This window comes from Tursiops truncatus, chromosome 15, assembly GCF_011762595.2.
Source record: "Tursiops truncatus isolate mTurTru1 chromosome 15, mTurTru1.mat.Y, whole genome shotgun sequence".
Taxonomy (NCBI): domain Eukaryota; kingdom Metazoa; phylum Chordata; class Mammalia; order Artiodactyla; family Delphinidae; genus Tursiops; species Tursiops truncatus.
Window position 1 is genome coordinate 24,989,565 of NC_047048.1, and position 27,015 is coordinate 25,016,579.

Genomic DNA, 27,015 nt, shown 5'->3' on the forward strand with positions numbered 1-27,015 from the left:
GTTCTCTTTCTGTTCGGTCTGCAAATTGGGATGACACAGGCCCAACGCTGCTGGGTGACCATCTTCCACAGAAGCAGAAAAATCAGAAGTCAAAAGCCAGTTTTCCCAAATTCTACTCATAGTGGAGTCCGTTCCACATCTGCCCCTGCCACTGCCTCAGGCAGAGCAGTGACTGAACAAATAGAAAAGGACCCGGTTTCAATGTCTGTCAGTTTCCAGCAAAGGGGTCTTTAAGAGGTAATCACTGAGAGGTGGCGTAGAGCCTTGATGGGGGGAAGAGCATAGTCAACACACAAAGGGAAGCAGAGCCAGGAGGCTAAGACATGCCCTAGATCCAGCCATGCACGGAGCCAGACACTCCTTGGTTTCTCAACTACATAGGCAGTGAAATGCCCCATTTTGCTTAAGCTAGTTGGAGTTGGGTTCCTGTCACTTAAACCAAAAGAGCCTTGACTAATACAAGTAGAAATGCATCGATTTACTGGGAGTCTCTCAGTCACTGTCCATTCATGACAGACCTTTAGTGAGTACTGTTCCTGTTACCTAATGTCGCATACCTAATGTTACCTAATGTTACCTAATGTTGCATAACCCCAAAACTTAGAGGCCTAATACAGTCATATATCATGTTCCCAGATTCTGTGAGTCAGGAATTTGGGGAGAGCTCAGCCAGGCAGTGTCACCTGGGGGGTCTCTGAAGCAGCTGCAGTTAGACGTCAGCTGGGGCTGCAGTCAACCAAAGGCTTGACTGGGGCTGGAGGATCCACGTCCAGGGCTCCTGAAGCGCATGGCTCGCAAGCTGGACTGGCTGCTGTCCAGGGACCTCAGCTCTCCGAAGGCTGTCTGCGTACCCTCACGCAAGGCGGCTGGCTTCCCCCAGGGCCAAAGTGGGAAGTGCAGTGCCCTTGAATTTTTTTTTATTGAAGTAGAGTTGATTTACAATGCTGTGCCAATCTCTGCTGTACAGCAAAGTGACTCAGTTATACACATACACTACATACATTCTTTTTTTTATATGCTTTTCCATTATGGTTTACCACAGGATATTGAGTATAGCTCCCTATGCTACACAGTAGGACCTTGTTGTTCATCCATTCTATATGGAATAGTTTGCATCTACCAACCCCAAACTCCCAGTGCATCCGTCTCCCTCCCCCCCTCCCCCATGGCAACCACCAGTCTGTTCTCTACGTCCGTGATTCTGTTTGTTTCATAGATAGGTTCATTTGTGTCATATTTTAGATTCCACACATAGTGATATCATATGGTATTTGTCTTTCTCTTTCTGACTTACTTAGTATGATAATCTCTACTTGCAGCCGTGTTGCTACAAATGGCATAATTTTGTTCTTTTTTATGGCTGAGTGGTATTCCATTGTATATATACACCACATCTTCTCTATGATCTGTTGATGGACATTTAGGTTGTTTTCATGTTTGTGCAATGCCCTTTATGACCCCGCCTGAGAAGGCACACATCATCACTCACATCTGAGTGCCAGCCCTGACTCAGCACGCGAGGGGACCACACACAAAGGCAGTGGGGATCATCAGGGGGATGATCTTGAGGCTGGCTCCCTACCTCAGGCACCCGCCACGTGTGAGGGACTGGAAATGCAGATGATTGAGACACAGTCCTCACTCCCAGTGAACACTCAGCCTAGACAGAACGGAATGCAACTATGCACACTTTGTCCGAAAAATCCTTCCCAACTCTCCTCATCAGGTTGCTCCAGCTTTTGAGGAAAGGGGAATCTCACCCACTGGATTTGGATTTGTGTTTAGGGAATTGGATTTAAGCATTTAGTCACATAACTGGTTCTGGAAACAATGCTGACGGAACAGTTAAAAGGTCCTATGGCCCGATGCTCCATTGCACACACGGCTGCATGTCACTGTGCCTTGACTAAATTTATCACAGCTTATGCCCACATCTCTGGCAGATGACATTCACTTTCTAAACCCCTGAATTATTCCCAGACAACCTGGCACACAAATGCACCGACTCATTTTGTGCAGCAGGAGTTAGCAGAGCACAGTGGTCAAGAACTCTTGCACCTGGGTTCAAATCCCACCTCTGCTACTTGGTAGCTGCCAGATCTTTAAGTCTCAGTTTCCTCCTCTGTAAAGTAGGGTTGAAAACATACCTGTGTCATAAGGTCATGTGGACAAAGCAGTTCATGCATGAAACGACTCAGCATGGCACCTGGCACATGGTCACCACTTGAGAAAGGCTAGTCTTTCCGCGAGTGCTCTTAACTCAGGGAGGTAGTCATTCACTTTTCCCTACTTTCACGAATCTTCTTTCCTTACAGACCACTGAGAGTTGGGCACAAGGACCGCCTCTTCCCTCCACCTCTCTTGCAGCCACCAGCTCCTCCCCACTACACATTCCTCACACCCACCCCTTCCCACCCCCTACTCCAACCATCCTTGCTGGTTGGTTGATAACATTCCAAACAAGTAAACCAGGAAAGACTGAGGTGAAGCCAGCACCTTGGAAGGGCACTTCCCTGTCGGTCTTTGGGGTGTCCTCACTGAGGTTGGGGCTACTTTAATAAGCAAAAAAATGTGCAAGCAATGGAGGTCTTCAGGGAAGACCGCCATTTTAGACATTTTTCTCAGGGAAAAAAAAATCTGTCTCATATAACTTTTGCCCCGTTCAAAAGCCTCTAACTATTCATACTTACACCTCACAGGGGAATCAGGGGAGCTGTCCTGAGATTGCCAGCAAATGAAGACAACTACAGGCAACAGAGTAGGCCCAACTTCCAAATGGACCGAGAAAGACAGCAGCCTTTTCCAGGAACGGAGCCCTTTAGAAGACCCACCACCACCAAGGGTGACATGTAGCAGTGACGGGGGTAGACTGCCACTTAATGGCAGCGCCTGGAACTGGATGGAACATATTGACATTTAGTCGTATCTTTCAGGAGCTCTTAACCTTTACACTGTGTCAATAAAAAGCCCCATTAACATTTAAAAGGGATGTTTCTGGGCGTCCATTTGGAATAAGAGTTAGAACACACTCCAAGAAATGGATTATGTATCTCAACTGTCCCAGATCTCTAAGAGTTTATTTCCTTTCATGGTGAAAAAGTAACACCCGTGAAATGGCCAACAGCTCAACAGCCGCTGGCTGGAAACACAGCAGCTCTTCGGGTGGCCACCAAGGGGCCGGGAACCCTCCAGCTGACTGTCTGCACTGGTCGTGGCACCCAACAAGACCTTCTGCCTTATTTTTCCTCTTTCCGTTCTGGGTCCTTCCAGAGTTGGCCTAAACATCATGCCTGGGAAGCTTCCCTAAGCTCTCAGGTGGGATCGGACCTCTGCTCTGTGACCCCTCGGCCATGTGAGCCTCCTCCACCAGGAGGCCTTCAGCTCTCCACACGGCCCTCGTCGACCTGCTGGCTTGTCTTCCACCCAACGATGGCTGGGTCGTGCGCTTGGGGGGGCGGGGCCCCGTGCCCTGTGCTTGTTCATTCCTGCAAGCACGCATGCATTCACTCATTCATTCCTTCTAGAATGCCTACTCCACACCAAGCGCTGGGGACACGATGAGGAACAAAGCAGAGGGGCCCTGTCCTCGTCCAGCTCCGTTTATACCGTCGTCTACTCTGCTCATCGCATACCCCGGTGCCTGTCACACATGGGACTCAATAAACATTGGATGGATGGATGTCCCCGCTTCCAATATAACTTATTAACTTAATTACTTCCTATAAGAATTAAACTAATGCTGTTCAAATGGTGAGCATTCCTGTGGATCCCTTATGCAAACCCGCAGCCTTCAAGCTTCACACATCCTACGTATGCATTTTGTTTGTCTCTAACATTTAAAACGTGGAAGAGTTCACATAAAACTGTCTTCCTGGCTTCTCTAGAAAAATGAACGCATGTTCCCGCAGGGCACCGGGGAGCCAGAGCCCCTGAGAACCTCAGGCTCCTTTAGATCAGGTGGGGGTGGGGCTCTTCGCTGTGCCACAACCCCTCCTCCCCTGTCTTCCTACCACCGCTGAGGCCAAAAGCCAGCTGCCGTGTGTCCTCTCGCCTTCACTCAGGACTCACGTGCCCCTCCAGGCGGCTTAGTCGGTGACCCCAGCATTAGCCCATGTCATCCAAGGACTACACCTGAGATGACCTACAACACAAACAAACGGGCAACTTTATTGAGTTTTACCTCCTAACACACCCTCCCAGTAGTAGACACGGGCTGTGTGGTTTCTAGCAGGGACCTCAACTGCACAGGGAAATTAAGGGGAAGGTCAATCCAACAGGTGCTTGATTAGGGGGCCAGAGCCCCCATTTACTAGAACTCTTCTTGAAAATGAAGCAGAAGACTGAGGATTACATTCGCACACCACCGGCACAGCTTAAATACTTCTTTGACAAAAATAATAATAATAAATTATCTTCAACTCAGAAAATCAATTGTGCTCAGCAGAGTGACAGGAGGGTCCATTCATGGTATGGCACCGGGGCTGGGCGAGGGGCGGGTGGGGACAGGCAGCATGTCCTCCACGCCAGGGGCCTGTCCCAAGGGAGACTTCCTGGCCTCTTCCCCTCACGTCCGCCTCGTCTTCTGTTTCTTGGCTTGTCTCTTAGCGTCTTCCGGGCCACTACTGTCAGAGGCTGCCTGGCCGAGAGCTCGGACTCCCTGCAGGCGACTTGTCAGCTGCAACAGCAAGGGAATGAGCTGGAAAGAGAGAGAGTATGAGAGAGGGGGACGCCAGGAGAAGACTTCCGTCCAGTGGGACATCAGAGACCCTCCCCCATGCCGCTCCCTCCCAGGCCCCGTCACCACCTGCTCTGTGCTCTCAGGCAGATCTCAGTTCAGACCAGGGAAGGTCTTTGTACTAGAGACGGCCACCAGAGACCCAGAGGTACTCCAGGTTTAAAGGTTAGGAGAGCTGTTACAAGAGGGTTATGGCCTTGCAAGGAGGCCTTAGGAATTGGACATGACCTAAAATGCTGTAAACTCTGTAACAGTGGACGTTCTTCCACTGCCACGTCCCAGTCATGAAGGATCCCTCCCCCCGACACATCTGCTGCCCATGAGGTCTCGGGACCCCCTACCCTGTCGTGGTTGTAGCCAGCCAGCAGGATGAGCAGCGTCAGAGGCAGGGCGATGTAGGATCCCTGCGCGATGTCCTGCTCGGGCAGCTTCCTCTGCAAACATCGAGAGCATCGTCACCCCCAGACACCAGTGCTCCATCCACAGCCCTGATGTGCCCGGCTTCTGAGCCGGCCCCCCCCCGGGACCCCCGGCACACTCAGTACCCAAAGTAAGGAACCGAAGCGACGCAGATAAATCTCAAGTGAATCCTCTGCTGCACAAACCCTCCTCACTTGCTCTCTGAAGCTCCGGAATAACCAGATTCCGATAAAAAGGTGCTACTCAGCCCCGCACCCTTCACTGTCTAAACTGACAGGACAAACAGCTGCGGGCCGCAGGGGACCCCTGTGGTTGAAAAGTAGAAGGGTCTCATTTTGTTGGGTCCCAGCCGCACACATGGACTCTTTCCTACAAGGAGGCATCGAGAACCCACTGTTCCAGGCTTAGGGACACAGTGAGCAGCAAGCTAGTCCCAGAGGTCATACCCATTGAGGAGGAGAGGCAGCGCTTGGGTCCCAGGGGCCATTCACGCTTCCTTCCAGTGGAAGGACTGACTTTCATCTGGGCCAGTCAGAACAGACCACATTCCCCAGCCTCCCTCGCAGCCAGGTGGGGCCCTGGAACCAGTTCTGGCCAACGGTACAGGAAGAGAAGTGACGGTGCAACACCCAGGCTGTACTCTCAGAGAGAAATGGTGGGCCCTCCCTCCTTGCTGGCCAGACAGCCTCCAGCCAAGTGCGCCATTTCGGAAGGTTGGAGACGTGCTGGAGGATGGCAGAGCCACGGGAGAGAAGGAGCTGCAGGCCCCGGCACCTTGGAGCTGCCATATGACCCCTGGACTGCTCACTCCTGGTGCTGACATAAGACAGAAACTTCCCTCTTGCTAAAGCCCCTGAAATGCTGGGTCTCTGTAACAGCAAATGAACCTATATCCTAACTAGCCCACTCCACCCTGACAACAGAAACAAATAAATTAAAAGATAACTTTCGGTTGACGATGAAACAGGTTAACGGGCCAGAGCACTGGTTCTCAAGATACAGCCCAGGGGCCTCCCTTTCAGGAGATCTGCACGGTCCAAACTATTCTCATAATAATACTAAGATATTACGTGCCATTTTCATGCTCTTACAAGTGTACAGTGGACTTCCCCAGAGGCTGCAAATGTGATGATGTCATGACTGTAACAGGTAATGGGACGTGTGACTTATGGATTCTTGTGTTTTCAGCATTTCTCAGTTTTAATTTCTAATATGATAAATATATATATAACCCATATAAATCACAGCTCTTTGAGATTCGCAACAATTTTTAACAGTGTAAAGGGGTCCCAAGACCAAAATATCTGAGAACACGTAGGCTGGGGAATGACTGAGGGGCCTTTTGACCTGAGATGAGTGAGGCAGAGTGACATGGTCCCTTAATAAACAGAAGGGCAGGAACAGATTTCCATCCCTAACTGCCTATTTCAACATTTTTTGACATGTCTTAGATCCCAGACCATTTTCCATTAAAGTAAATCCTTAAGGAGAAGTTGAAGTCAGCGGGAAGTTACAGAGCGATTATGAGAAGAAGTTTTGAGGACCGCGGTCCAGGCTCCAGGCCAGGTCTTCCCGTGTAATCTCGGGCAGTCACTTTAAGACTAAGTTGATTCAACTATAAAATGGGGATAATACAGACAACACCTACTGCAGGCGAATGTTGTGAAAGTTCAACAAGATGAGGTGTGTGGGGCGGTCAGCAGTGCGTGAAATACTGGGTCAGGCAACAACAACGTGGCTGTCGGTACTGACATTCAACACGGGATAAAGCAAAGCGCCCTTACGGCTCTCATAAGCGTATAGCAATGAGCTGTCCAGCAGACGGCTGGAACGTGGTAAAACCCGGATCTGCTGACCACTCCCAGGTAAGTTACTCAGCCTCTCTGAGCCTCCATAAAAAATGGAAGAATGGCACCTCCCCATGGAAGGATTGTCGTGAGGACCAGCAGGACACCCCGCCAGGCCATCCCTTCCCTGGCACATGGCCCTACTCTCACCGTCTCAGATGTGGGACCACACTCCTGGCAGCAGCTACGAGGCCTGGCTGCTCAGCCCCCACCAAGTGGCACCTCTGTTCTGCCCAGGCCGCCTACGTGGCTCCCTGCACCGAGGGAGTGTCCTGGCGAGCCCTGGTAGGTGTCCCAGGCTGCAGCCCTAGCGCCGTCCATAGAGGCTCTCTCCCTCCCCTAGGGTCACCATGCACCTCCACTCGGAGACAAATAGTTCCCCTACGTGCTCATCTATTTGGCACTTTGTGACCGAGTCTCCGCTGAGCGGAACTGGGAGGAACCCTCTATTCAGGTAAGATCATGGGCCAGGTCATCGAGCACGAGCCAGAAACCAGCAGAGGAGCCACGTTCGAGTCTGGGCTCTGCCACGCACGAGCCCCCAGCCTTCTCTCTACATCAGGGATGATGACTCCCACCAACTTCCTACACGGGATGGGCTCTGAAAAGCACTCAGTGGTACCTGGAACCATTCTTCACACCCTACGCCCAGAAACTCCTTCCTCCTTACCGTGGGATTAAAGATCAAGGTGATGTGTTTATGATAGCCCACTGCCGTGAAGGATACTTGCGGCAGGACGTAGTCATACTGGGACCTGGGCAGCGTGGAGTCCAGAAGCACCACGTAATTCTGTGCACAGGGAAGAAGTTGTTGTTTTCATAAAGGACAGCTGGGGCAAAGCAAAAGAAAACTAACTCCTAACGTATGACTGTGATGTAAAGGACTTTATATTTCTAAAGAAATCCCCAAGTTTACACTTCCAAGCCTAGGTTGCTAACTCCCAAGGGGCGGCCTCAGCAGGCTATTCCAGCACTGACAGCCGTGCGTCCCTGACGTCTCTGAAGAGGCGCTCAGAGCTTGTTTTTACAAGCGTATCCAACCACTGCACCTACGGTGGTCCTTGGAGAATCTGACTTTATGAAACACATACAGTTCTGATGAGTCAGTTCTGATGAGGGGGGCACATGATCAAACTGAGGAAGACTGTTTTTAATCTAAAACGAGGTTGACTTTCAAGGGACGATACTTAAGTGGCTCATTAGCTGGCGAGTTCTAAGACGCAGCGTCTCTGCAGTGGTTCCAGTGACGGTCATGGTCCTGGTGTGCTGAGCCCCGACCAGGGGCCCGGTGCCATGAGCACATTAGGCAAATGCCTGTTCTGCTCTCAACCACTGACAAGATCAGGATTATTGCCCCCATTTCACAGATGGGGAGAGCGAGGCCTGAAGAAGTGAAGCATGACATGCCCAGGGTCTCTCAGCTGTAGGGTACCGAGCAGGCTGTGAGCCCAGGGGAGTCTGTGTCCATGGTGTTGTGCTGCCGAAAGTGGCTTGATTACAAAGGGCACCTGGAGAAGTGGGGAGGAGGCCCCAAACTCCATCACAACCTGCTTCGTTATTTCACAGCCATTTCATGCTGAAAAAGGCCATAGAGTATCATCCCCGTGGCAAATGGTAAGAAGCCGGGGGAGGGACCACACACACACAGGCTCGCTACTCACACCCTCAGGCTAAGTCCCCCGGAAAGGGACCAAGTTCTCTGCAAAGTTTGCTGCCACCGCGCCAGCCACGATAGCTTGCTCTGCCCAATTAAAATGGATAGGAAACATCCTATAATCAGTAAGTGATGAACATTAAGGCCTCGGTTAAATAGATTATGGTATTTCCTCTATCATGGACTACTGTGCAACCGTTAAATATCATGCTATGGAAGATTTAACGATGGGGAAATTATTTGTGATACAGTTTTCATTGAAAAGCAAAGACTACAAAACAATGTACAAGCAAAGACTACAAAACAATGTACGAAAAAGTCCCAGCTTTCCATTATCAAAATAAATATATATGTGTATTTATATTTATACACACATGTGCACATGAATCAAAAAAAGACCAAAAGGAAACCTACCAGCACATTAACAGTGGTTACTTCTGGATGACGGGATTATGTCTGATTTCCACCCCCCTCCCCAATCTCCTGCCATGAATGTGTATTATTTTTGTAAATAGAAAAAGAGCTAATTCCAAAAAAATAATCCTTAGAGAGCCCCACCTCCTCTGATTCAGAAAGCACGACATCAACTGTGCCAGCAAGGTGGTATGAGGGGGAAATGGGAGAACTGTGTTTCCTTAGCTGAAAAGTGCAACCACTATGACAAAGACGGAAAGCAGAGTGGAGCGGGCATCACCTGGCCGTCTCTGAGCAGGGGCGGGAAGTGGAAGAAGAGGGATTGGCCCAGGGAGACCGTCTGGATCGGGTTGTCCAGGTTGTCACTTTTGTAAAGCTTTACCTGGAGAGCAGAGACAAAGAGGGCGTGCTTTTAAAACTGAAAACACGATAAACATTGCATTTCAGACACCCTCGGGTCAGCTTATCTCTTGTGGGGAGAGGATCTCTGGAAACATGGATCTTTGAAAGAGCAACCGTCCACCCCTGACAGGCCATTCCTAACGCATCTGAGATGCCAGTGACGTGACACGTGTTGAAATGTTAAGATTTTAAAATAGATTCTGATAACTTATGTTAACACTCAAAATAGTGTAGTGATACTATTGAAGAGAATAGCTTCTAACATGTCTATAACATGCCAGGCCTGCTACAGGCACTTCACATACATCGTCACCAACCTTGGCTATTAAACAGGCATGGTAGTCATCCCCATGGAGACTCAGAGAGCCTGCGTCACCTAAGGTCGCACAGTTATCGCCTGGTAGAGCCTGGGACCCAGCCCTCCTCACTGCTGGCCTCGCCCACCTGGCGTGGCCTCCCACATGCTGTATCCTCAACCCCACAGGTATTCCTTAAACTTGAAATGCATTCCCATTTTGCGTTTGGTTCTTTGGCTGCTTCCAGAAGCAATTCAGTGCTTTGTTGGTGGCCCTTCTTTCTCTCCAGCCCAGGTTCGCTGCCTGTTCCCACTACCATCTGCAATGGGGCGTGAGACACGGGAGGTACAGCCCTGGCACCATACCCTCCCTCCAGTTTCCCCATCCCTGCCCAGGCCTCTTCACACTTGGGCATCACCCACCAGGCCCACAGACAACATGCCCGCAGCCCCTGAAGGGCAGCTGAGGTGAGTTAACCTAAGCACATGTTCTCACTCAAGTCAAATGCTTCATTGTATATATTACATGTGCCTCTGAAAAATACTTCCCCATGGCGATTCATTAACATCGTTCCAGGCATCACAGGGCACTGTACAGACACTTCTTCCTTAACTGCAGACATGCGGGTTCTGTTAGAGCTCCAGCAGGTCTTAAGAGGCCACTGAGTCCAACTCCGTGGTATCACAGAGCAGGGGACAGAATCTAGAAAGTGACGAGGTGCTTTGCCCTAAAACCATCTTTCCGTTTTAGACTCCAGATTGTATTGCTCGTTCATTAGGTTTCTACTGTGATGCTTCCAAAGACACACACGGCTGGCAAAACAGTGATCTGAAACTGGACCACGTGTCTCTCCAGCAATCAGGAATCATTCCCCCAGAGGCATGCTGGGATTGAAGATTCTTAAATCTCAACCTCAACCCTCAGCTAAAGCAAGCGCTAGACAGGCCCGGATATCCTGCTCCCTCTCATCTTGAAGCCGGAAAGAACAGAGCACTTGAACCTTAAAAATCTGGCCTTACCCATAATGTAGGAAGATACTCGGATGAAGTGATCACATTTCCACTCAAGTCAAACTGATTTATCTGTCGGAAAACTATGATGTTCACATCATCAATGTCGTTATTCCCAACCTGAGAAGAGAGAAGGAAGACTGGGGTTGAGGACGCTGGAAGGGGGACCTCTACTCCAGCCGGGGGATCTCCTAGGAGCTATTTCCTAGCTGACTTCACTTTGTATTCAGGGAGCAAAGCTTGCCGTTCCAGCAGCCTGAGTCTATGGTCCCAAACTGACAGGAGATGGGCGACACCTGGCCCATGGGCACGCTTTGTTTGACAAGCACAGTTTTTTTCTTTTTCTAACTTTTAATGACTTGTCAACATTCAAAAAAAGCAATTTCATTTAAAAAAAGCCAGATTTCCCAGCTTTTCTTGAAAAAAGGGAAAGATGTTCTTGCCTGGCAGGGATTGGCAGGAGCCAAGCTCCAGCTGCCCCCCCCCGGGTGGGTGGGTGCCCCCGTTTTTGACCTTTTCATATGTGGGACCATAGTCCACATGGCTGCCTGTGATCCTGGTCTGAGTCCCCATGGCAGGGAAATACAAAATTATAAGACATAGCCATCACAACCATTTAAAATGCCAGATGCCATAAAGACATGAAGAAAACTCACTTTCTAGGCCAAAAAGTCCTAAATGGCCCACCGGCCTCCTAACCCCTCATAATCTTTATGCTTAATGCCACCTAATAAAGCCAGCAAGAGGCAGGCCCTCTCGTCCACCCAAGCCCTCTACTCTAGCGAACAAGACTTATTCTATGGAAGAAAACCTCACTGAAAATGATTCCAAGGCCACTTCCTGGGACCTGGAGGGCTGCCTCTTTAGGGATCAATTAGCTAAGTTGTGATCCTAAAGATCAAGAGGCTCTCCTTGGTGGGAAAACAAGGTCATCTAAATATAAGAAAAGTGGGCAGCCCCATCACCAATTAAGCCCATGTTCTCTTTATTACCCTCCCTTGATTTGAAATGCTACTTAGCCCTTAAGATCCTTAACTTGCAGAATAATGATGGGAACTTGCAGGGGAAGTGGGGAAACAACAGCTGGGATTTCTTCTCTGTACGCACGACAGCGATGCTATTCATTAAAAGCCCAAGAAAATGCTGCTTGTGAAAATGACACTATTCCAAGAGGGCCCTTAATTAGGATTTAAAGCGCCCCCCGCACCCCGCCCCAGCCGAAACAGATGAAAGGCAGACAGCCACAGGAGTGCTGAAGGATTTTTGATCAGGGAAGCAATCATGCCACGATTCCACTGAAGAATTTCATGTCATACCGCAATGACCCGGTGGTGAGGCAGGGCCCGTTCAATGTGGTCGTTGCCTTCTGCCTTGAGCTGAACGTGGTATACACATCCCGGCTGCAAACAAAAGCAGGAGTCACTTCTTTGGAAAGGGGCTTGTCACGAGACCTGATCTGAGCCTGCTCTGCCTGCAGGCCCCCATCAGAAGGGTGCCTTCCTGTTCCACCTCAGTTCCTAAGATGTGGCCTGTTAACCTTCTTAAGAGTTCCTTGAAAAAGCACCCTGATGCAGAAACATTTTCCTGAAGTTCTACAATTCCTTCAAACCCCATTCAGTTTCTCCTACCCAACGGAAATTAAATGTGGTTTCTGATTCCAAAACTGCAAGTGTGATATGCTTATTCTGATAAAATTATTCTTCCCTTGCTGCCCAGCCCGCCCCTCTAGCTGTGTATGTGCACTGAATGGTATCTGGAATGACATTCCCAAAGGGGTATTATTTCTGGGGAGTGGGATTTGAGGTTTTCCCTTTTTTAAAACAAATTTCTTCTTTATACATTTTATTCTATTCCTCAAATGTATAGGCATATATGATGTTTACCAAAAAAAAAAACCCCACACTTTTCTAAAAAAACTTTTTTTGTTGACACTGCACACATGAAGGATGTATATTATTTACTTAGATAATTTTTTGGCAGATAGCAGTAAAGTACTTTGTTCTAATAAAGCCAGCAGATTATGACAATTTTCCAATAGAGGGAAGTAAACTGCCTTAAAGAAATGAAGTTTTTTGTTTGTTTCTCACATTGCTGTATGGGCTAGTTGCAACTCTTAATAAAGAAAGATATGAGTTCAAGATATGAGCCTTCTCGGAAGGCTGCAAATCAGACAAAATTAGCTTTACGCAAGGCTTTAAGAGTATAAAAGAACCCACTGTTTGTCAACTTCTGAACTACTTTTTTTCTTACACACTTATTAAAAGAAAAGACCTGCATCTTTCTGCAAAGGATGACAGATCACTTATACTAGCGGGGTTTTAAAAACTTTTAAAACAACCAATTGCTGATCATCAACTGCACACTGGACCCGATGACACATTAGGATCTAGAGCCGGGGCCAAGTTCAAAGTTGACCGTGTGCATCCAAGAGGGGACAACCCTGAGATCGTAACTGTTGATCTATACGTTAGCGAGGATAACACGGCCCTGGTCTCCTAAAATCGTGTGCACTGTTACCTTCTTCTCTGTGTGCGGGCAGAGCAGTGTCCGAAACGGCATTCGCTCTACATTAACCAGGGGCCCTTCCAGGTGGTAGCTTAAGGGTGATTTTTTTTTTCCCTTTCAAAATTTTATCCTTTTTGATATGTTGCTTGAACTATTTTATAATGAGCACACGGGTACCTTTACAGAGACAATAAAGCTATTATTAAAAAAACAAGAACAATCAAATTTATGATCACCAATGGTGATTGCATTAATTCACTTTATAGCTCAGTGAGGACTAGCAGCATTGGGTCTGGTTCAAAATATCTACCTGCACCTCAGAAAGGAAAGACATGCATAGCGATTTGTAAAGAAAAGAAGGGACGGGCACTGCTGAAGATGGGAACAATGGGCACTGCCCTCTCATGCCCATGCCCAGCCGGGCAGGAGCCCATCGGGCAGCTGCTCCCATCCTAACCGGCCCGACTCCTCGCTCCTGGCCGGCTGACTCTGGGATTCACCTTCAGCCTCTGGCAGCAACACCTAGGGATGCAGCTTCTCACCCAAGATGCCTTGACAAGTACACTGACCGGAAAGATCAACTGGGGAAATGAATTCTAACGGGGGTTGAAATCTTTGGGAAATGTTCAACAAGGGCTCTCCAGCCCGGCATCCTCTGGGAGACTGGAAAACTCAAATCTAAACCCTAGATGGGAAACGTCTAGCCTTAGGCTATTCCTCCAGAATCTGAGGCCTGGCACGTGAAAAAGGCGTGGGCTGCCACAAGGGGGCGACTCTAAACAACACTGAAACCACTAATGAATTAACACCTATTACGAGGAGGGTGTGGGGCAGCATCATTTAAAACGGAAATCTATTGTCGTGGAGAAGAAAACGATATTCGATTTAGTTAAATAAAATGTGTTAAGTTGGTGAGTTTAGAGAAACATGTCTGGGCCACTAAGACCCTCGGAAGAACCAACACGGTGATGCGGAATCTGCATTCCTACAACCATAAGAGGGAGGTGAGCCTGAAACACCGAGTCCCCCCAGCCCCGGCCAGGGGAAGGCAGACTGAAGTGCACAGGCTCCTGCGAGGCCATCCACCTGCTGCTAACTTAGACCAAGAAAAGCTGCAAGCAAACACCTAAGCTGGCAGTTCTGGTGAGGACCACCTCAGGGGAAGGTGCTGTCTGTTCTTGCTTTTACCACTTACGGAGTCAGTGTATCACACACTGCTCCATGTGTTTTACGTGTATTAACTCACTTAATACTCACAGCCATCCTGGAAGGTAGACATTATTCTCATCCTCACTTTACAGATGATGAAACACATAAAAAGCATGAGACACTTGCCTGAACTTACACAGCTAAGAAATGACGGAGGCAGGGAGAAAGGCATTAGTGCAGCCCACGAAGGACTAAATTTCAAAGGCTGGGCCTGCACTGAAGGCAGGAGACAGAGAAGCTGGCTCTAAGGACCCGTCGCCCCTCCCGGGGCCCTGGCTACAGCCGGCCTGGGGGGCGGGGGACATCCATGCTGCCGCCACCACTCTGTGCTCTCTGGAACCACTGCTACGAGGAAGGAAAGCAGGCCTGGGGGACAGCAGGGAGCAGTGTCCCGGTGGCAGCATGCTCCACAGAGGGTGGGCCTCTCCAAGGGCAGAGGAGAGCGAGAAGGGAGCGTCGCGGTCAGGCCATCCAGACTCCTGCGGGAGCAAGAGCGCCACTGTCTCGCCGAGTCTGAGGAGAAGATACTGAAGACGGGGAGTGGTGGGCAGAGGGCACAGGGAGCCCACCTGTGGGTGTGCATCCGGCTGGGCCATCAGAGCATACGTTCTCCAGTCCTCCCCAAGCCCATCTTCCTCCTTCAGCTTTTTGAACCCTCCTCACTCACCAAGCAACCTCCTGACCTGACTTCCCCATATCTGCGGGTGGGGATGGGCGGACAATGGACATGGATGTTCTTACCTTTGGGAAAGGACAGCATCGCCCCAACATACCTAAGTAAACTGGCAAACGGATTTGCACCTCAGCTCATGCGATTCAGGCAAACATCAGTCAGTTGCCAAGAGGTGTACGACTATCCCTGGGGTCAACTAAGAACATCCAGTTTGTGAATCTGAAAGGCTGAGGACCAAACCCTGGATCCAAGTGGCCCTGTCCAGTGGGTGCCATCAACCCACATTCTGGTTTGGTGACTCCTACTTAGTGTCTGCTGAATGAGCAAATGAATGCATGGATGTGCAAGTAAAAGTGAGGAAAAAGGCACCATAAATTCTGAACCAAATGTTGCAATTGAGCAGCCAAAAGGACAAATAAGTCGGTTATTTGGCCTGCACAGAGTTGTGGGTTGTTTTTTTTTTTTAATTGGTTGTTAACCTTCTAAAAACCAGAAGTTTTCACATTTTTACAAACTCAAAACGATCTGGCAACCCTGAGTCTGTCTTCCCACACAGCTGTGTAGAGCTGGAGCTGAGTGGCAGCTGCCCCCTTCTCGTGGGCCAGGCCCTCTCCAGGGCCCCGCAGTCCACACCACTCCCTACCAGGCACCCAGCATCCTCCAGCCTTTCACACTTGTCTTCTGGCGCCACAGGCATCTGGTTTGAGAGCCCTGGCCTGAGCCACACTACCCATGCTAGGCAAAAGGTGCCCCAAACCCATGGTTTTCCACCTTTATTTCACTACAAAACCCCCAACCCAGTACATCAGCTACGTAAAAGGTAAGTATGTCAGCTACAATAGGGATTGGGAAGAGTTCCAGAACCTACGCTGCCCTGGCAATGCTCTCGACCCCATTCCTAGTAGTCTTGGGGGTACCACAAGGCACTGCTGAACCCGGTATGCAAAAATCCACTAATGAAACACGTCCAAAGGCTCACCAGCAATCCACGTAACCTGAACTTCCCTTCTTCGTCTGTCACGGTGTCTTCTCCATAAATACTGCAGTCGTTCTGGCCCACTGCTTCCACGGCAACACCCTGTTCTGGTTCTCCATTTAAGGAAGAAACTGTACCATAGCAACTAGAGGGACGAGAGAAGAAACAGAACATGACATTCTTGGGGTTTTCTGAAGCACACAAAAGATTTCAGGGAAAGTGTCCTGCATTTACTAACAATTTACAGTGCAAAATAGCTCAGTGGAGAACTGCCCCAAATGACCCAGACAACTCAGTTCTAGCTGTGTCACTTGCAAATCGAGCCTTCCTGCCGGAGGGCTCAGGCCAGCCAGAAGGCTGTCATCAATTTCTCTTCTTGTACATTCTAAAGGATGCTCCAGAAAATTGTAATTAAAAAAGGATAAGCTTTATTTTATTCCACTTTATTGTATTTTGTTAAGCTTTAATTTAAATAATGAAGCATCCAATAAAATGAAAATAAGTCACTTCCCCTTTCATTCCATTTTTATATTCGATTGAAAATGGTCCGTTTTTCTAAACCCACTCTTTCTGATTAATCGATCTTTGCCTCGAGTGCTTTTGTAAATGTGTATAAATATATTTATTAATATTTGTATAAACTGTCTCTGAAAGTATTCAGAAACACTGGAAAACCTAGGTAGCTCAGAGACCAGGATAGGAGGGAAACTTCACATTGTACAGACTCTTTCCAGCATTTCCAAGTTTCACTCAAGTGAATGCATTTCCTCCTTTTCAAAATGTAACTCCCTCAAGTTTCAGACTTTTTTAAAAAATGAAAATTTTTAGGAACTAAATAGGGTCTTTCAGGCCAATTTCAAAATAGGAACTTTGTGACTGAATCATTCGTTTGAAGGGAGTTCCCTGTTGGCCTAGTTGTTAGGATTCAGCACTGTCACTGCTGTGGCCTGGGCTCGATCCCTAGTCAGGGAACTGAGATCCTGCAAGCTGCCCGGCATGGCCAAAATTAAAATTAAGAAAAAAAAAGGGGGGGTGTACACTTGTTGGAGATATTAGAAGAAAACGGCAGCAGTCAGGAGCCTGTGGACCTCATATCTTATATCCCTTGTCTTCCAAATAAAATCAGTATGAAGACTGGGATGAGTTTCTAGAGAATAGAAGCGTGAGTGTGATCCCACAGCCCGGGCTTGGGAGAGGGGGGTGCAGGTGGGGCTGCCTACCTGTAGGCCGTGCGGTAGCCGGTGATGGTGATCTTCAAGTTCTGCCCCTCCTGCACCTCGATCATCTGCGAGGATGGCTCAAACCGGAATTCTTTCATCATGGGCTTGAAGTAATACTGGCCGGGGCTCTGCCGAGAGACAACCACAAACTGAGCCTCTGCTGCAAATCTAGGTATGGCTTCAAAGGGGGCGGCTGAAGTCATGATGGACCAGAATTAGGCCCAAGAGCTCCATGGCTTCCTAGACACCCAGAAATGGTAACTCTAACTCTACAATAAATCATTACAGTGACAGCAATTACAAGTCTAACAGCAGCTGTCATCATGGTGTGCCTACAAGAACGCTGTGGGGTAGAAATCATATGTGAATTTTATGAAGGAAGCAACTGAGGCTCAGAGAGGTCAAGTAACTTGCCTGAGATGACCCAGCAAGTAAGTAGCAGATGGAAGATTTGAAGCTGGGTGCGCATCACTGCACAGCATGTGATCTTTCGGATACACCTCACTGCCTGTTTGCCACATCCCTGTAACAGTCACTTTATTCCCAGGACTGACAAGATGGCCAATTGACGTGCACTCCTGAGTGCCCACCACTCAGGGCCTCATTGTACATCCCCAGTGAAAAATGGGTGCTATCCTCCCACCATGGGGCGTGTGCTTTGCAGAAGAAACACAAGCTCAACCCCCAAACGAGACTCGGCATTATAAACAGCACGATCCTGTGGTGAAACAAAGGGATGCCTGAGACAGGAGCCGCTGTGGCCGGGGTAATTAATTACACTGTCTCAGTGACAAGGGGGTGACCAGAAAACAAGAAGTCTGTGCAGAAGGGAACACGAATCAGCAGCATTAAGTTCTAGTGAGAGCAATCCTCTAATTACGTCTGGTCCCCGAAGAAACGTAAAACACTCCAGGCTGGTTTTCTGTTCTCACGTTGTCAAGCAACACACAAGTCACGGCCGCCGTGTCCCGGCACTCTCACGGGGGAGTCAGGCAGGCAGTAAACTACCAGACACCTTACCAGGTTTGAGAAGGTCAGAATGCCGTTGTCCTGAGTCAAGAGGTTGGAACGAAACACACCACCGCTGAGGGATAAGAGGACCCCAGGGAGGGGCTGGTCGTCTTCAGCTTTTATCTGGGGGTGGAAAAAGGAACCCCAGAGCAAGGTTAATTCATATTAACCATGAACAAGTCAAGAGGTAATCCTTAATGGGTTGTTTTTCTTTTACCGTTATTCACTGGGGGAGACAAAAGGTCTCCTCTTCATCCCCAGGGTAACCAATGTTAATAGTTTGGTGTGCAGCCTTCCAGAACTCCCTGTGCCCACACAAATCTTATCAGCATTATGGCTGCTGTTGACGGACTTCATAAGTGATCTGGTGGGGCTGGGGGAGGCCCCCTAAACTGTACGGTTCTGTAACTGCAAGTTGCTTTCTCTGCCCTCAGCCACTTTCCCGGCTGCCCTCGTCCACCAGTCCCCACCGATCAGCCTCGCTGCTTCGGAACAGCTGCACATCATTCTAAAGCAGAGGTCAGCCAACAATGGCACACAGGCTAGCCATCGAGTTTAGTGATGGAAAAGGAGAGACGATCTGAATGTCCCTGAGCGTGTGTATCCTTGTGCACTTAAGTTTTTCTTTTTCCGAACAGTCAATTCCTAGGAGTAGAATTGTCGGAAGTGTGCACTCGAAATTCAGAAAGAAACCCCCAAACTGCCCTCCATGGTGGCTGTAACCATTTCCAGCTCCAACAAATTACCTATGTGTGGGAAAATGCGTGCTCGCCAAGAAGATGGATATTGTCTTGATTACTGCAAATCTCACCCCAGACCCAGTGTTCCTTTGCATTTCCCCAGTGACTACCGAAGTCGAGTGTTTCCTGTATGTTTATGAGTGACTTGGATGATTTCCGTGAACTGCCTTTCATATCCTTGGTTCATCTTTTCTCTGTTGGGTTGTCTTTTTTTTTTTTTTAATTTAATTATTTATTTATTTTTGGCTGCATTGGGTCTTTGTTTCTATGCACGGGCTTTCTCTAGTTGCGGCGAGCATGGGCTTTCTCTTGTTGAAGAGCACAGGCTCTAGGCACACAGGGTTCATTACCTGTGGCACACGGGCTCTAGAACGCAGGCTCAGTAGTTGTGGAGCACGGGCTTAGTTGCTCCACAGCGTGTGGGATCTTCCTGGACCAGGGCTCAAACCCATGTCCCCTGCATTGGCAGGCAGATTCTGAACCCACTGCGCCACCAGGGGAGTCCCATGTTGGGCTGTCTTTTTCTTATAGATTTTAGGAGACCCTGGTAAACAGGGAATGTTATTTATGGTACAGATATTTCTTCCCAGTTTGACTATCTTTCAGTTTGGTTTAAAATGCATTCTGCAATATAGAATTTTAATTTATTTGGCCTCTATGTTGAAAATATTCAGCCTCAAGATCTCCAGACTCACTCTGTCCATTACACAGCATGCTTCTTCCCAAGAAGGACTGAGGCAAGAGAGAAAGACATTCTGCATCCTTCAACAGAGAACAGAGTCAAGGATGAAAGCTTAAAATACTTCCCAAAAGGTATGCACACAAGCTTAAGTCAACAGATCTCCTAATTACAAGTGAAAGAAGCCAGACCAAAAAAAGAGTACATCCTGAATGATTCCATTTATATAAAACTCTAGGAAATGCGAAATGATCCAAAGTGAAAGAAGGCAGATCAGAGCAGTGGGGAGGGGCAGGAGAGACGGGTTGCCAAGGGTATGAGGAAATTTTGGAGGGTGACGGATGTGGCCACCATTTTGACTGTGGTAGTGTTTTCATGGGGGTCATCATATGTCAAAACTGTCAAATTATACACTTTATGTGCAGCTTACTGTATGTCTATTATACCCCATAAAGCTGCTTTTTAAAAGCACACAGTGTTACCTCAAAGCTCACGCCTGCCAAGGCATAAGCCTTAAAGTCTCCTATGGTTCCTTCCACCGCAGTCAAAACGTAGCCCTCCTTCTGCGAAGACACGGTATACTCCAGGTCACTGTGCAGTGGCCCAACACTGAGTAAAAAAGAAACACTGGAGATGGCTTTGCTTCAAATCCTGGAAGAAGCATCACCTGCCCCAAGGAAACCTGGCTCCCCAGTTTCTTTCTAGGCTCCCCGACTGATCCCAAGCAAATGTTTCTTAGTCACGGCCTTACCTATAGGCACCTTTGTCGTCAGTAAAGACTGTGATCAGGGGTGAACTCGCCCCCTTTTCACTGATGACAATCTCCACTCCTTCCAACTCTGGGTGGATCTGGCCTTCCAGAAATAAGCCTGCTTTCCCTTGTATCTCAATCAACTTCCCTGGGCAGCTTTCTAAAAAGGGAAGAGATAAACAGAAGACTAGGTTGGGGCTTCCCATTAAAGAAGGGCCTAAAACGGAGATATTGGAAGCCAGCTCCAATGAGGCTGCTGTCTGTACCAGAATCCTCAGTGACTGCAAGTGGCCCAAGCCTCTCACCATTGACGAATGGCCTTGTTCAACTGCCAGGAATGTTAGCAGGTACAGCCTACAAAGCTGGCTTTCCCCTGCTCCTCTCCCTTGGCTCTCACAGGCCACAGGTGAGGAGAGAAGCCGTTACTGCAGGTCAGAGCCTGTGCGGCTGGACCTCAGAGGACTGGTATGGAAGGCTGCCCCGGACAGGCTGCCTGCTGGACAGCCACGCCCTTCAATACTCTCCTTCCAAATACAGAAACGTCCAGGGTTTAATGAACCCACGATGCTGGGAAAAGCTATTGGTAGCCTAAATATTCCGCCAGCAATCACTTCTGGTTATCCAGTCCCCAAAAGACCCTCCCATAACCCCGACCAAAAAACATAAACATCACAAACAGTTCGGACACACGAAGACATTTCAGACGTTTCAACAACTGATGCTTTTGCTTTTTATCTCCCTTCTGGTGTCAACCTGATAACATCAAGGAAAACTGAGTCCTTTTCCAAAAAGATCCCCCAATTCTAATAGTGAAAGTTACGTTTACTGATTTAGACCTTTCGTTCATCCACTCACTCATCAAGTAGTAAGATCTATGTGCCAAAGGGGACTGAAGTGCCTTACAAAGATGGTTTCACTATAACAGCAGCACAGAATAAAATTTTAATTGCAGGGAAAGAAACACTTGCAAAGGTGTGTCATCGGCTCACTGAGCTGACATTTACCTCCACTGACGGTGGCTTCCATGGAAGGAGGATAAAAGAGCAGCTCTTTAGACGAGGGTGTGACAGTGATTTTCTCCCCAGACCTAAAATAAGTAAGATACTTCAATGTGGCTGGTCTGTCCCCCCATGAGGAAGGACATCAGAACAGACGACCCTGCAGGGAAAGCCGGAGAGCGCTTACCGTGCCCAGTAGGAGAAGTCGTAGGAGAAGGGGCCCTGTAACTCGTCCACCATCTCCTGCACAGGGGGCTTGGTCCTTCCCTCAACCCCCTCCTCTCCACCGGTCTTCTCCCTCTCTTGCCTGCGGCTCTCGATCTCGGCCAGCTGCTGCTCCCTCCGCAGCTCCTGCATGGACCTCAGAGGGCCGAGGACCAGGGCAGGTTCGCTGTCGATGGAAGATCTGGAAGAAAGGAAGGAGCGGTCCAGAAGACGAAGTCACGTATCCCTGTAGTCAGTGGGAATCAGACATTTCTGCAAGCAGAGATCCAGCAGTAAAAAAAACCCAAGCACCTCATAAAGCCACCAACACATTCTTCTCCTGTTTTGAATAAACTAATAGCTTTTTAAAAACAAAAAACTGAACTTCTTTGCCATGGTGGACGTATCTGATAGATCTGGGCTGGGATGAAATACCACTGACTTTATGACTTGAAGGAAACATCAGATTTCCCGTAGGACATGGAGTCCTTCCCACACCACACCACCATCTTCTGTCTCTCTTTCAACCTTTATTGAGAACATACTCTGCAAGAGAACCAGGCACTGGGGAGACTGTACACAGGACAGACAACATTCCCCAACCTCATGGAATCCACATTCTAGTGGGAAGAGGCAGACAATCAACAGAAAAACGTTGTCAGGTGATAAGTACAATAAGGAAAAATAAAGCAGCGTGGAAACATAAAAGAGCTGGTGGGAGGCAAGGGGCACTACTTTTTATTAGGGGCTGAGCCAAGTCCCTTCTGATAAGGTGACACCACTGCCACCTGAAGGAAGGGCGACAGAGAGCAAACCACTTGGCTCTGGGTGAGGCCTCAGGCAAGAAGGTGTCGAGTGCAAAGTCTCTCGAAGCCTTGGAGGCAGCTCCCTGCCATGCTCAAGGGACAGCAAGGAGGAGAACAGGGAGGCCTGGGCAGAGGGACCCAGGCAGAGCCAGATCAGGTAGAGCCAGATCAGGTGTCAGACTAGGGCTTGGAAAACCTTGGTGTGGACCCTGAGGGGATGGAGTTTTAAACAGAGGAATGACAGGGTCTCCACTTTTAAAGATCACTTGGACTTCCCCATGAACAACACACTGTTATAAAGCAACAGCCAAAACTCGGACGCCAGACAGGAAGCTGCGGCAACAATCCCAGCAAGAGACAAGGGTGGGTGGAACCAAAGTATAGAGGCCAGGTGCTAAGAAAGGACTGGATGACGGATATACAGTTGGCCCTCCATTTCCGCAGGTTCCGCATCCGAGGATTCAACCAACCGCAGATGGAAAATATTTGGGGGAAAAGATATTCCAGAAAGTTCCATAAAGTAAACCTTGATTTTGCCACATGCTGGCAACTATTTACATAGCATTTACATTGTATTTACAACTATTTACATTGCATTTACATCGCGTTGGATATTATAAGTAATCTAGAGATGACTTAAAGTATATTTAAACTATACAGGAGAATGTGCATAGATTATATGCAAATACGACTCCATTTTATAAGGGACTTGAGCATCTGTGGATTTTGGTAACCACGGGGGGGTCCTGGAACCAAACCCCATGGATAACGAGGATTGTACAGTTGAGGATTTGCAGATGGATTGGTTGGGTATGGGATGCAAGAGAAAGAAGAATCAAGGACCAACGAGAAAGATGGAGCTGCCATTTCTGAAACAGGGAAGGCTACAGAGGAGGTCTGTGGAGGGCGACCACCAGGAATCTGGTTTTGGATCCGGGAAGTACAAGATCCCCATTAGGGACCCCACCCCCGGCCATGCCCAGCTGGAAGATGCATTTCACATAATTTTCAGCAAAACCAAACCAAACAAAAACTCTTCTGAGGTTACAAAAATAAAGTTAATAAAGACTGAAAACAACGTAACACGGAGTCACTACTGGTAAAAATATGACTTTCTAGTCATACCAGTAATTCATACTTTCCAAGCAGGAAAATACTAAAAGACATTGCTCCAGCATCAGGCAAAGTGCCAGGCCCACAAGACAAACGCAGCAAGTCCTTCTCCTAGAAACCATGTCACCCTGGTGAATAGGTATCCCATCAATTCAGTCAGAGACCACGGGCTGCCCCTGACACTCCTCCCTCCCTGACCCCACGTGGTCAGACTGCTGCCGCGTCCCTTCAACTCAATCTCCCTGACAACTCTCCAACCCGTCCGCTTCTCTCCATCCCCACCGCCATCCGCCTGGCTGAAGCCCCATCCTCCCTCGCCTGGACTCCTACAAGAGCCTCTGCCCCCACCTCGATCGACTTCAACTCTTGCGCCTCTTCTATCTGTTCTCCACTCAGCAGCCAGGGGGACCTTCTTGAAACAAAGAGAAAGTGATCCCTCTACTTGAAATATGTCAGAGTGTCCACGGGACACAGCTAAGACCCTTAACGTGGCTGGCCCCCAGAAGCCCACCTCTCCTGCATGGACCTCAACCCCCTGACAAGGTCAAAGTCAAAGCACTTATGACAGCTTTTATTTTACAGTTCTGTATGTGACTCTTGGACTACTGTCCGCTGCCCCCATGAGACTCTAAGTTCCACGAGGGCAGGGGCTATCACCTACGCCCAGTGCCTAACCACTGAGGATTCTCCATCCATATTTTCTTCACGGAAGGACGGGTGGACAGAAAGATGGAGACACTGCTGGAAAGGCAACTTCAAATAAGGTAAGCTGGGAGAAAGTTACTCAGATTTCCATTCTATTTGACAAAGATGGTCATATTGTCAAAATTCTTTCCTTTCTTGAGAAAATTAGGGTATCAGATGCACCCACCGCAAAAATTCCTCTCAAAGGTGACATTCACACAAACCTGACCCTCAGTGAGGGACTGCCTTTCATACACTTTCTCTCATGACCCTTCTCATATAAGGTGTCATCTCTATTTCCCAAGCCTTCGAGAAAGGCTCTAAAGAAAAATAGGCAATTTTTTTTGAATTTGCTAAAACGCTTGAAATACAGTGAACAAACCAGAGATTCTTTTTTTCCTTAGCAAAGACAGGAAGTGTAACGAGTTCAAACAGAAATTTAAGACGCTGAAACGAGCTGTCAGGAGACTCTTCCTCATCCACAGTTAATTCCTGAGTCATAAAAGGAAAGGAACAGGCTGTTGTGAATTTACAGCTATGTCACATAAGTATAAGAGCGAAGGCTGTTTGTACTACGCCTAGAGATAAGAAATCAAGAATAATTTTCAGAGCGTCCATTAGAGAAGGTCTGGTCCACCACCCTCCCGTGCTCAGCCCACCATGGAACACTAGCCTTACTTGATAGTCACGGTAACATCCATCATTTTGTCAGTGGTGATAGTTCCAAGGACGTGGTGGCGAATGGCTGTCAACGTCAAGATACTGGGTGAAGACCTATAAATTAGAGAAGTGGAAAGAAAACACCACATCACCTCATGGTTCTCAAAGGATCACAAACAACATCACTTATGGGCGACCTTCCTGACCCTGAAATATACTATGTGACACTGCTCTTAGCACTTCAGAACTCCTGAAATACATACAAGTGTCTTTAAGAGTAAACTGATTCTCCACACCAAAACTTTACACCTCCAATTCCCTGTGAAACCCACAAGCATTTGTAAAAATAGAAAAATGGTAGACTTGAGCTTGAGAAATTCTCATCAGTGAGGCTGGAAGATTCAACAAACATTGTATTTAAGCCACTTCCAAACCACAGCCTTCCGTCCTGGGTTTACAGAATTCTTGGGAAAGAGAGCTTTACCTTCATTTCCTCAGTAATTTACCCAACTGTCTTAAAATCCTTGTCTAGAAATTCTTTTCCATGCCTAACCTTACCGCTTCCAGAAAAAATACAAAAAACTCCCGTGTTCTCAGCAATGAGTGAAGAAGAGAGTCACGCTCACTCTCCTCCACAGGAGACACACAGACACCCCGGAGCAGTCGGCGCCCGGCTTACGTGTCATAGGTGTAGAACGCTTGCTCGAACCGGTGGCAGGAGCGAGGGGTCACCTTGTACACGCCTGCAGCCAGGAAATCAAAAGTAATTTTCAGAGAAGAGCGTCTATTATGCTGAGCAATTCCAACATCCGAAATCCAAAGGCGGTGCCTCTCACTTACAACCTATCATGGATGTGCAACACGGGATCAGAACCTTTTCCGCTGCCTACGATGGCTTCTTACCAATGACCTGATCCACTTAAAGGCCCACTCACAAAGCAAGGATTTTCATTTTGCATAATTTAACAAGTCACAGCACTTGAGTCTACACAGACCAAGCTAACAGACACGTGCACGAGGAGGAACAGGAAGTACATTTCTACTGCGAATCAGACTGAGAATCTTCTACCTAATAGATTCTGTTAAAGATCCAAAAGACAGCCACAGCCTGGACTCCTTCCTATAAATATTCCTAAGAGGGGGCATGGGGCAGGGGAAGGCCCAGAAAATTATGCAACAACTGCAAAAACACTTTCATGCCATGAGCTCACGTGGGGTACACTCAGATTAGGGGCATATGATGTCATTTGCCAGAAGAATAGTTTCAGGAAGGAGCAAAGTGTAACAGTGGATTCTCCCAAATGGTCTTTAACCAACATTTTGGCCATATGACCGACCAAAACATGAAATTAGTTCAAATCACCTCTGCTGTTTCTGTCACACTGATCAAGCCTCAATGCAGTTACGAGTAGAAAAAAAATTACTAGGTTTCTTCATTCATTTTGTTTGTTCTTTCATTTGACGAACACTGACAGGGCAACACTCGGGCCGGGTATTGTGCCAGGTGTTGGTACACGGTGGGGACAGATACGGTCCCTGCCTTCGCGGGGCTTGCCATCTACAGAGAGAGCATTCGACAGCCACGTGCACACCAGGTGTGACGGGTATGGGCAGGGGAGGAACTGGGCACTGTGGACACGAGCACAGCAGGGAGCTCTCAACGACACTGTGGGGCCAGTCTCCCTGGGGAGTAACATTGGAACCAAGAAGTGATGGGCAGGCAGGCAAAGCTGGGTGAAGAGGGGGTGGGGCAGGGAAAGCACTGAGGTAGAGCACAGCATCTGAACCACAGGCTTGCTGGCTGTCTCCCTAACAGCTGTCCTTCCTGCTTACGTTTAGGGTGAAAATGCGCCCAGCCTCAGGCAGCAAATCCAACCTCCCCAGGCTCCCTTTCAGCTAAAAGTGGCCTTGTGACACGGTTCTTGCCGGTAAGACATGAAGTTTCCTGGAGGATGCGGCACGGAAAATGTTTGCCCGCCCCTCTCCTCATCTTCCTGCCTTAAACATA

The 27,015-nt window shown here is 48.3% G+C and overlaps 1 protein-coding gene across 3 annotated transcripts in view; it reads right to left on the reverse strand.

Moving 5' to 3' along the window:
- Window positions 1-4,142: 4,142 nt before the first annotated feature.
- LOC101317021 (BOS complex subunit NOMO1) overlaps window positions 4,143-27,015 on the reverse strand; it is a 52,550-nt gene continuing 29,677 nt past the window's right edge. Inside the window, exons 17-32 of one of the 3 annotated variants that reach the window (XR_012326093.1) lie at window positions 25,687-25,750; window positions 25,026-25,121; window positions 21,728-21,946; window positions 21,547-21,629; window positions 20,543-20,702; window positions 20,274-20,400; window positions 18,382-18,495; window positions 17,362-17,489; window positions 16,145-16,286; window positions 12,095-12,178; window positions 10,788-10,898; window positions 9,351-9,452; window positions 8,664-8,743; window positions 7,673-7,792; window positions 5,077-5,169; window positions 4,568-4,696 (exon numbers count right to left, since the gene is read on the reverse strand). Coding sequence is in view for 2 of the 3 variants with exons in the window: in XM_033841154.2 (XP_033697045.1) it covers window positions 4,565-4,696; window positions 5,077-5,169; window positions 7,673-7,792; window positions 9,351-9,452; window positions 10,788-10,898; window positions 12,095-12,178; window positions 16,145-16,286; window positions 17,362-17,489; window positions 18,382-18,495; window positions 20,274-20,400; window positions 20,543-20,702; window positions 21,547-21,629; window positions 21,728-21,946; window positions 25,026-25,121; window positions 25,687-25,750 (1,775 nt within the window). In the remaining variant the exon portion in view is untranslated. Of the gene's footprint in view, window positions 4,697-5,076; window positions 5,170-7,672; window positions 7,793-8,663; window positions 8,744-9,350; window positions 9,453-10,787; window positions 10,899-12,094; window positions 12,179-16,144; window positions 16,287-17,361; window positions 17,490-18,381; window positions 18,496-20,273; window positions 20,401-20,542; window positions 20,703-21,546; window positions 21,630-21,727; window positions 21,947-25,025; window positions 25,122-25,686; window positions 25,751-27,015 lie in introns of all 3 variants that reach the window. The other 2 variants (XM_033841154.2, XM_033841155.2) reach the window with 2 other exon arrangements.